The 9,532-nt window shown below is 42.8% G+C and overlaps 1 protein-coding gene across 1 annotated transcript; it reads right to left on the bottom strand.

Annotated features, from left to right (window-relative positions):
- Positions 1–8,426, bottom strand: LOC147205429 (uncharacterized). The gene is made up of 7 exons (XM_086112464.1): positions 8,110–8,426; positions 7,839–7,997; positions 7,677–7,769; positions 6,604–6,714; positions 5,943–6,019; positions 4,913–5,042; positions 1–484 (listed from the first exon to the last, which is right to left on the bottom strand). The coding sequence occupies exons 1-6, from the start codon at positions 8,365–8,367 to the stop codon at positions 4,940–4,942; spliced, it is 801 nt and encodes a 266-aa protein (XP_085968590.1). The 5' UTR covers positions 8,368–8,426; the 3' UTR covers positions 1–484; positions 4,913–4,939.
- Positions 8,427–9,532: the final 1,106 nt, after the last annotated feature.

The following is a 9,532-nucleotide window of genomic DNA, read 5'->3' as shown; positions in this document are numbered from 1 at the left end:
TCCCAGGCCCTCGTATTTATTTAGACCCGACACTCACACATGCAGATAAGAGTATTTAGTACCCATGTACGGTTGCCAAACAACATCGCTGACTATTGCTGCTGCTTTTGGTGCTCATTCACATCCGCGCAGATTGTACAATATCCACGGCCAGCCAAGACTCGCATCTGGAGTCCATCTGTGTTCTTCTCTAATGAACGCACGACTTCAAGACGCGGTCAACAAGGGTCTGACCCCCGACACATGGCCGTCACCCATTCCCAACGAGCTTTCGGCCCGTGTGGCCGCAAGCTGGGACAACGACACGAGTTGCCCCTACCACGTCTCCCCGAAATCCTCCCGGTGGAGCCGCGCGGCGTGCGCCTTAGATGAATAAGCGCATCCATTCAAGGGGGCCTTTGCGCGTAGCTGCCGTCGCTGCATCATGCTGACGCGGCTCTCGTTGTTGCCTCCGAGCGGTCCTGTGACAGCACGAGGCCTTCGTCTGCAGGATAATAAACAAAGCCTTCATAGTCTTCACGGTCAACGTGAGTCCAAGTGCTGCGATTGAAAAGGCCACAGCTGTCCCGAACGTCACTTTTACGTACACATTATTACGCTTGATACACACTATTGCGGTTCGTTAATATCATGCGGATTTTTAAGCAAGCGTTTTTTCATAGGTTTACACCATGCAAGCAGGTCTCGTCTAAAATGCTTCAATTTAGATTAATTTTTATAGTTTTAGTTTTTTTAAATGCTTCAATTTAGCTTAGTTTTTTATAGTTTTAGGATTAGTTTTAGTTTTTTTTAAATGTAAAAAGTCTTTGTGGAGTGAAAGAGGGAAAAAAAAGGTCACAAAGTATAGTGTCATAAAGTAAACTACAATTGCCAAATACCGAAATAGATTTAAAATAAACCCCAAAAGCTCATGTACAATATGAAGTGACAAAGATGAAAACAAAGGACCAAATTCAACAAAAATCGCATTATACCATCTGCGTCACACCTTAGACCTGCTTTCGGCAACCGATGTCTAATATGAGCCACCAAATTGTCAGGTGCGGCGGGGGCGTGTCAAAGAAATTTTTAATTGGGTAAAAAAAAAAGAAGAATAAGGGCATCCCTTATGTGTATGTAATATATATATATATATATATATATATATATTTGTGTGTGTGTGTGTGTGTAAAACTGGAGAATACATGCAACAGTCATCATTTCAAGTTTAAGGTACTTTTTTTTCTTTTTTTGAGTCATTTGAGACAACTAAATGATGCAAAACGCTGAACACGCTGACCTACTGAATAACGTTCACGTTTGGCACACTGTGTCACTGGAGATCATTCAAAGTGAATTTGTTTCCATCAACAGGGGTAATCCGCAGTTAAAGTGAAACCTCGGTGTCCCAGTGGTGTTCTCCGTGCCCCAGGGACCCCGCCTTGCCCTTCCACCCTCCACGCCGAAGCATTAATTAATGGTCCCCAAAAGGGACACCGTGTGATCACAAAGGTAAATCAAACACTGGTGTAGTAGTGCCACACAAGTGTTACATAAATTTCCTAACAATCTTTAGCCACGTTTGGAGGTCCAAAAAGTTAGTCAAGCTGGTGAATTTTAGAGCAATCCAGCAGAATGTTTGGCAAAGGCAAGTAAACGTTATTTGAGGGGAGGAGTCAATTGACGAAGGGCTTTCGCCCAAGTGTCAAAGTGTCGTAATTTACCAGTATGTAGTTTGGAGGTGGTAAACATACAGATGTATTTTGTGAAATTCATGTCTTCGCATATTTGTATGCATTTTCAAAAATAATGTATTACATACTGAATGAATTTGATTTGCTTTGTTTGCCATTATTACAACTACAATGGTCACACTTTTTACAGATTAACTTCGTTAATATTAAATTATTTCATCCATTCCACCAGCCCCCTCTCAAACGCAACAACATTGAGACAAATGAAATGAATACATGAAGAATTGATATTCCATTTCTTCATGGTGAGGCGGGGGCTGCAAATAGCGAAAACCTGCAAAAACTGGGCGTGACCCAAAACTTTTGAAAGACAAATGAAAAATGGTGGCCAGTTTCCCCCCAAAATCAGCAAATATGTGGAGTTGTGAATGCCGAACCAAGAATAATTGGGGATTCACTTTACGTGAATAAAAATCTTATTTCATTTAGTAATCTGTCTTTTGTTAAATCAGTAAACGATATTGAATGAATTTGTAATTCAATAACAACACTTTTGTAAACGTGCTAAGTTGATAAAGATGTCTTGTATTGTTGTTCATAAACCAAAGTTAGGCGGGATAGGCTCCAGCTTGCGCATGTCCCAAGTGAGGTCAAGCGATGTGGAAAACAGATAGAAAGGCGGGTCCACTGTACAGCTAAAATAAATAAAGCACCCCCCCCCCCCCCACACACACATAACTCTTAATTAGCTAGGACACATTTGTACTGTTAGCGCGGACAAAATATGCCAGTACAAGCCCTAAATTTGCTTCGGGTGTTTTAAATTCACAACACAAACACTTGAATGTTTGTTTTGAATCCCCGATTCATCCACAAACATCCCAAGTGGACAAGCACGGAAGATAAAAGCGTTCTATACAGCAGACAAAACAACGACAAGCCGGCAACATCCTGCGCGAGCATAAAACGGCCACGCACTTCCTGTTCAGACATGCTCAAGTCTCCCGCGACTCTTCATACAAAACCGTGTCGCGCTCGTGTCATTCCCTCCTGCATTTTCTTAAAGTGTCAGCACAGCACACAGATTAACGCACAGTCACACACACGCACACACAAAGGCGATAACGCTCTTTCCCCGCTGTTTCAACATTTGCGCTTTCCTTTTGTGCCTTATCATCGGTTGCCGGCAGCCCGTGTGCCTTGTGAATAGTGCGCGGCCTTCTCATCAACGGTTTAATTGCTTGTATTTTGATAAGAAATAATCAAAGTCGCGTCCAAGGCGAGTTTTGAAGGGCGAGTGACACGCGAGCCTCGGGGACGTCGTAGGGGAGCGTCATCGCGTCGTCACGAAACGATGTCATAGTTGATTCAGCGATACAGCGGGGGGGGGTTTCAACAATTATTTTATTGAGCAATTAATCTGTCCATTTTTTGAAACGGATAAAATGGAACGGTAATTTCCATCACTGTATGAAAAAAAGAAGACAGAGCAATTAAATCATGATTGAGTTACAGGACCCCTTCGCTTTAACACGGTTCGTCTTTCACGGCTTCACTGTTTCACGGATTTTTCGCGTACATTTTTTTTTTTAACAGCACATTGTGTTCTGCATCCTGATTGGCCAAAGGACTGTCGACCAATGTCACCAGTCTCATCACTGTACAGGTTTCCAAAATTTCTCCATGACAAAACCCACAATGTCGACAAAACGTTCTGTCCAGTATTTACAAAACCAGGTCGATTGTTTGTAAGAAAGTTTATGACGTGCCCACGACTGCGATCCACCATGGAATGGATTATCTACACATGACAATATGACTGTATTTCCAGCTTGTTATTGTGGTTGTAAATGTTTGCAAAACGGAGGAAGCCGAACTGTGATCATAGCATTGACCTACAGCCACATTAGCTTGTTTATATCCTCTAATAGGGAACATGCCTTTGTTTTGATTCCAGGACTGCGTGACGAGGCGCTCTGTGTTGTAAGAGCCAAAATGGCACAAACAACTGCCTCCTGCGCTGACGGACGTGGAAGAGGAGGACCTCACAAGAGCAGAGGAAGGGGGAAGCGGACGGGGAGAGCAAGAAACTTCTTCTCAAAGAAAGGTGTTTGCAGTTTCACATGCTAACTGTTGTTGCATCACAGCATATAACAGTAATTCCCGGGTACGCATAAGCGGCCCGAAGCGACATAAGGAAGGACGTCAGGCCACAACATGGTCGCTTTGCCATTCGTAATCTTAATTCTTCAGTTTCAACGTTTGAATTTGATTGTGTGGGTATTTTATTGACTATTGTCAAACTAAACATAAAACAAAGAGAATTACATGTTGTGTATTTGATATATCCACATAATATAGCTTTGCTCAATGCTAACACATAATGGAAAAGACCATAGAGGAGCTTAGAATTAGCATGTATGTGGTGGCATTATAAAGCTTTCGCAATTTGAACACCAGTCGACAAACTAGATGGCAACGGATAGTTGAACACATGTAAACAGACAATAACAATACTCACAGGAAGATATTCTTTCTCACTGCCGAAAAACAACTATTATTGCAGTTCACTAGGTCACAGAGTCATGTGTCTGCATGACTGTATCACACTGTGGCTAAGAAGTCAAATTTCAAAATTTAGATTTAAATGATGTTACTATTTTAAAATTTGTTAATTTAAACTTTGTGAATAGAAATGATATTTAAGAGCTATATATACACAGGGTTTTTTTTCAGCGCAATGTATATATCTTGGAGTGTTTGGGCCCAGTTGTCCAGAATAAGCTTTAGACTTAAAGAAAATAATAGTCACGTCAAATGTAGACAGATAGCCCTTCATCACAGAAATGTCTCAAAGGGCTTCAAATGATCACAGTTGACAAATATTAACGACATCCTCTGATCGTCATCCCCAGTAGGGTAAGAAATAACTCCAAAAACCCGATCTGGGAAAAACAACAAGAAACCTTGAGAAGGGGTCACAGATAGGGAACCCCCATACAAGGACGACCAGGCTGCAACAGATGCAAGAGTCATACTACAATTTCAACTATTATTTTTAATGTGATAATTGTTTTCAATAATGATATTCTTAAGTGTTTTATTTGTATATACGACAGTATTTACATGTATTAGAAAAAAACATATTTAATTCTGCCCCCCACCCCATTTCATTTTATATTCCTCCCTTTCCTCCGCCCATTTCTGTGTACTGTATCACATACACTTTGATCACTTACTGTGGTGTCTGTCAACGATGTCCTGGGTCAGAGGTGGGAAGAGCGTACACAGGTGACCTGCATCCCGATGCCCGCCGCCACGGGTAGAAAGTGTGCCGCGTCGCGGTCATCGAACATGACCGAATGTGACCTGGGGGGTTCAGAAGGTGTGTCTTGTAAATACTCTGAATGGTTTAGTATATAATAGCAATGATTTGTTGTAGTGTACTGCCTGGAGGAGATTTGCTATTAGGAAGGCAGCGTTAGGTTAGAAAAACATGACGACCGCTCGCACTCTGTCGTTGTCTCACTATTTGGATTAAAAAAAAGAAAAAATACAATGACGTTAGTGGTTTGGTTAGCCGCGGCATAGGCAAAAGGTCACGAGCGTTTACCTGCCGCTTGTCGTTCGCCAGTGACCTGCTTTGGACTGTTCACTGCTGCTAAGGCAAATTTGTTTAAAAAAAAAAAATCATGGAAATGCAAAGAAATGAAATGGTTTTATAAAAAGCAGTAACTGTACGCGCTGTAATATTCATGTTGGATGTGTGCATTGGGGGGCGTGGCCGAGTAACACTAGGAGCTGCAGTCAGACTGGTTGATAAGACAACAAGTGAGTATCTGGGAAGTGAATAAATATTTCAAAACTTGAAGGAAAAAAAAGTTTAACAAATATTACGCCACTCTTGACAATCTAAGTGGTAGGTAGACTTAATGAGCAAAGAGATTCCTAAGTGAGCACGCGAGCCCAACTTTGTCCACGCCTGCTTTCAACTCTTGCCTGTAGAATTCGTTCAGGTTTTATGACGAGAACAGTTTGTCTCATGGGAAATATTTTGAAGTTGTGTATCATGTTTGACTTTGGCACACACCGACATTCCCCTCCACCCACTTTCATACAATGAAAGTGAGACTTTGTCTCATCATCATCATTTTTTTTTAACCCGGGTAGCCTGGGAACAAAGTTAATCCTCCTAGTGTATGGAGGGAGGGGGGCTGAGGGGGGGGGGGGGGATACAATGCCGGTCTGTGCGTTCGGGGCGGTGCGGACCTCCTCCTGAGGGAGACGTTGTCAGTGTGTGGTCCTTCGAGGTTCTGTGAGAGCCGGTCCCGGGTGGGGCTCTCCTCCTTGGAGAAAAATGTCTTATTGCTCAGGTTACTTCACGTACAATTGATTATTCGATAGATAGAACAGGAAGACAAATTGTTATGATGATTATACAATGGTAGATTTACAACTTACTCTCAAAAAAACTGTTTGAAATCATCTTTCCCCATTGGAATTAATGGAACTAATACATTCCAGCGCCCCCCCCCCAAAAAAAACACTTGCTTTTATATGAAAATTATTATTCTACAGTGCTTTACCGTTTAAAAAATATACTGTAATTATTCAGAATTCACATACTGTTGATTTGATGATGGAAAAGAAGAACGAACACCAGCGAAAGTAATTTGTCCTTTTTTTTTGCAGAGGATAAAGAATATATTCCCGTGAGTATCGTATTCCCCGGTTGGATATGTTACTACCCTTTTTGTTCCAAGTACAACTTGTTTAAATGTTTACCGAAACATCGACACTAGCTTTGCTAGCCTGTCTGAAGATGAAGGAATGCGATCGTCAATTACGGTCGATTATTTCTTTACATCGGGCAGGTGTGTATTTTGACATGCCTAGATAAACAGCAGACGCGAGAGATGGCGAGCGTTACGTTAATCCGGGCGTTGCGGGCGTCCCGCTTGGAGGGACGAGGATCAGCGAGTGCAGCAGATGGGATCAGGGAGTCCAGTCCAGGCGGAGTTCCATTTTCACCTTGGAATTCCTACAGGGGGAAAAAAAACGCACACGGCGTTCCTCACTATGTCCAGTGGAGAGAGATGGGAGAGGGTTTGTTTATATATATCGTGTTTATTTTGCAGTACCCCTACGAGGGCGAGGCCTCACTATGATGTGATACGTACAAGCAGAGAGCATCTCCGTGTATCGAAGTAGGGTGGGGTTGTTCTCCCGGTGAACTTGCGGCTTGTCTGTAGATTGGCTTAAGGAGCTTTATGATTCCAATTATATGATGATTATAAATTTCAGACTCATTCAACTAGGACATTGAAGGGCGTCAACAGCAAATATTATATGATGAGTGTCAAAGTAGAGTATGAGAATAAGACCTGAAATTCACCTGTCATGGCTGCTTTGAATCAAAATGGCCAATTGCCTGTTCAGTTTTCGTCCTCGACACTTTTGCGTGGGAACTGTTATGATCGACGTCTGATCGATGGCCATCAAAGATAAGATGTGCATTTTTCCCTGAGGGGGCGTTGCTAAATATTTTTTTCCTTTTTTTTTTAACCGCAAAAAAAAAGTAAATGTCTGCTCCAAATGACGCATAAAAGTCGACATCTTCAAGCGACAACAAGCTGTTGTGTGTGCAGCCGAAATCTCCGCCCACACGCACCTACAACAGCGGCTGCCTGTATTGCCATTAATGTGGCAAAAAAAAAGTTTCCCTGATCATCTCTTTTGCATAAAAAAGGGGGGGGGGAGTCACAAAGCTTTGCGACTACAATTTTCAAACAACTGTTTGACCTTTCTGCTTCAGTAAAGCAATGCCAAAAACCCTCCGCGACCCTTGTGAGGATAAAGCGGAACAGAAAATGGATGGATTGTTGGATGGATGAGTAAGATTGGTGCCAATGGCCGATTCTTTGTCAAACATTCCTGAGGGTGCTGTTGAGCAAACGACCTGTGCCTTGTGTTGTGAGCAGTGTACATGAATTGGATTTCCACCTTCAAGTCGAGGATGCGTTTGAGTTTGAGACAGAAGAACTCCTGCTCCTTCGGCTGGATGAACTCCTGACCGTTGGCAAAGCCCTCAGTCATCTATAACACAAAGTAAACATTACGAAAAGAAGCCGTTTGATGACGAAAGTGTGCGTGGTGGCGCGCCACCTTGTGAAGGATGACCTCCAGCTCGCTGATCATTTGTCTCAAATGTTTGTCTTCGGAGCGGACGCCGTCCAGTTCGCGGACCAGCCGCCTCTTCTCCTCCCTGATGAAGGCCAACTTCTGTGCCTGCCGCTGGCTTTCCGTGTTTCGGTAAGACCGCTCCTAATAATCGAGCCAATGAACAGATTATACAAAGTGTTTTTTTTCAGCCTCCTCTCAAACGAACACCTGGCACTCTCTCCAGTTGAGTGATGTTGGATGACGACAGTCTTACTCTTCTGTCATTTGGTTTTGGGTATCCTTCATTCACCTGCTCCGGCATTTCTTCTAGATGTTGGACTCGGGCCTGAAGGGCGCTCGTTGCGGCTCCCTTCCAGGTGCCCCTGACCCGGTCCAGCTCCGTCTGGGTGCTCTTCAGCCAGCCCCGGCGTCTCAGCACGGCGCCACAGTGGTCATCGCGGGCGCAGCTGTGGAGTGGCTGCGGATTACTGTGCTCCTTTGAAAAAGGAGCAGCAAAAAAAAAAAAAAGCATGCATAAATCACAACTGCAGGGAGTTTCAAACACACATAAAATGGGGCCTGGCCGGTAAGGGGAATACAATTCTTTGTTTGTGCAACATGACACAATTTTCTGAGAAAGATCATTACAGGAAACTGTGTTAGTAGATGCAGACGCTGCAATCGATGGTCAAAGGTATTGGGACACGTGGCTCCAGGAAGCACATAGCATTTAAAAAGAAAACAGAAGCTCACAATCAACCAAAACGTCTTTAAATAAGAAGTACAATCGCTGTTTTTTTTTCTTCAATAGAATAGATAACCTTTACACTGGAAAATGCAAAACAAATTTGAATTTAAAAAAAACACATAACACTACATTTTAATTCAAATTGTACAGTTTAGAATTCATCTAGAAGTAGTAGGAAAATTATTTCTTATTATTAGTTATTAAGTGGAGTGGAGCCTTGCATGCGAGCAGTTTGGGTGATTTAAAAAAAATTGAGTTAAATTCAGGATTTGATCTTTGAGGTCAAATATGGGAGATTTTTTTTCTTTTCCCAAATAAATATTTGAAATTACTACATTAATGAATGTTGACATCATTATCTGTATTTGATTATATATGTTGAAATTCAAATTGCCAGATGACTGGTGAACACGTCCAACTCACTGTTCTGAGGTCGGGATTGAAATCCAGCCTTCCTGTGTGGACGTTGCAAATTCTCACCGTTCTTGTGTGGCTTGACGCTAGATAGATTGAAGACAAAAGTGTCCACAGGTGTGAATGTGAGCATGAATTGTTGTCAGTCTAGGGGTGCCCTGTGATTGGCTGCTGACCAAAATTGATGGATCGATAAATTAACGTTAAGATCTACCTTCGCCTGTTGGCCTGGAGAAATGACATCCTTTAACGACCTGTCAAAAAGTGATTGACTGTGCAGGTGTAGCTCATGCCCCCTAAATTATTCAGGTTTGGCTTGTTACTCGCTCTCTCCGGCTGAGCTTGTTCCCGTTCTCTTCCCGGGGTCTGCGCCTCCTCCTGGGCCTTATACCGTCTCAAGTCACCGGTCTTCTGGAGGAAGAGGAGCAAGCACAGTGGGGCTCACCAGATGGAATCGTCTTCATCACAACAACTTATGTTGACGACCTGAGCGGGTTGACTGTAGTTCACTGACCAGCTGCTGCTGCAACGATGT

Source organism: Hippocampus guttulatus, chromosome 5, assembly GCF_054856545.1.
Source record: "Hippocampus guttulatus isolate MCC_2025c chromosome 5, RoL_Hgut_1.0, whole genome shotgun sequence".
NCBI classification, from domain to species: Eukaryota; Metazoa; Chordata; class Actinopteri; order Syngnathiformes; family Syngnathidae; genus Hippocampus; species Hippocampus guttulatus.
Note: the sequence above shows the minus strand (reverse complement) of the source record. Positions and strands in the feature narration are given on the sequence as shown.

Coding starts and splice junctions, on each gene's coding strand:
- LOC147205429 (XM_086112464.1), bottom strand. CDS start 8,367: ATGCTTTTTTTTTTTTTTGCTGCTCCTTTTTCAAAGGAGCACAGTAAT. Junction 7,770..7,838: donor TGGAGGTCATCCTTCACAAG/GTGGCGCGCCAC, acceptor TTTGTGTTATAG/ATGACTGAGGGCTTTGCCAA. Junction 6,020..6,603: donor CCCGCAACGCCCGGATTAAC/GTAACGCTCGCC, acceptor TTTTTCTCCAAG/GAGGAGAGCCCCACCCGGGA.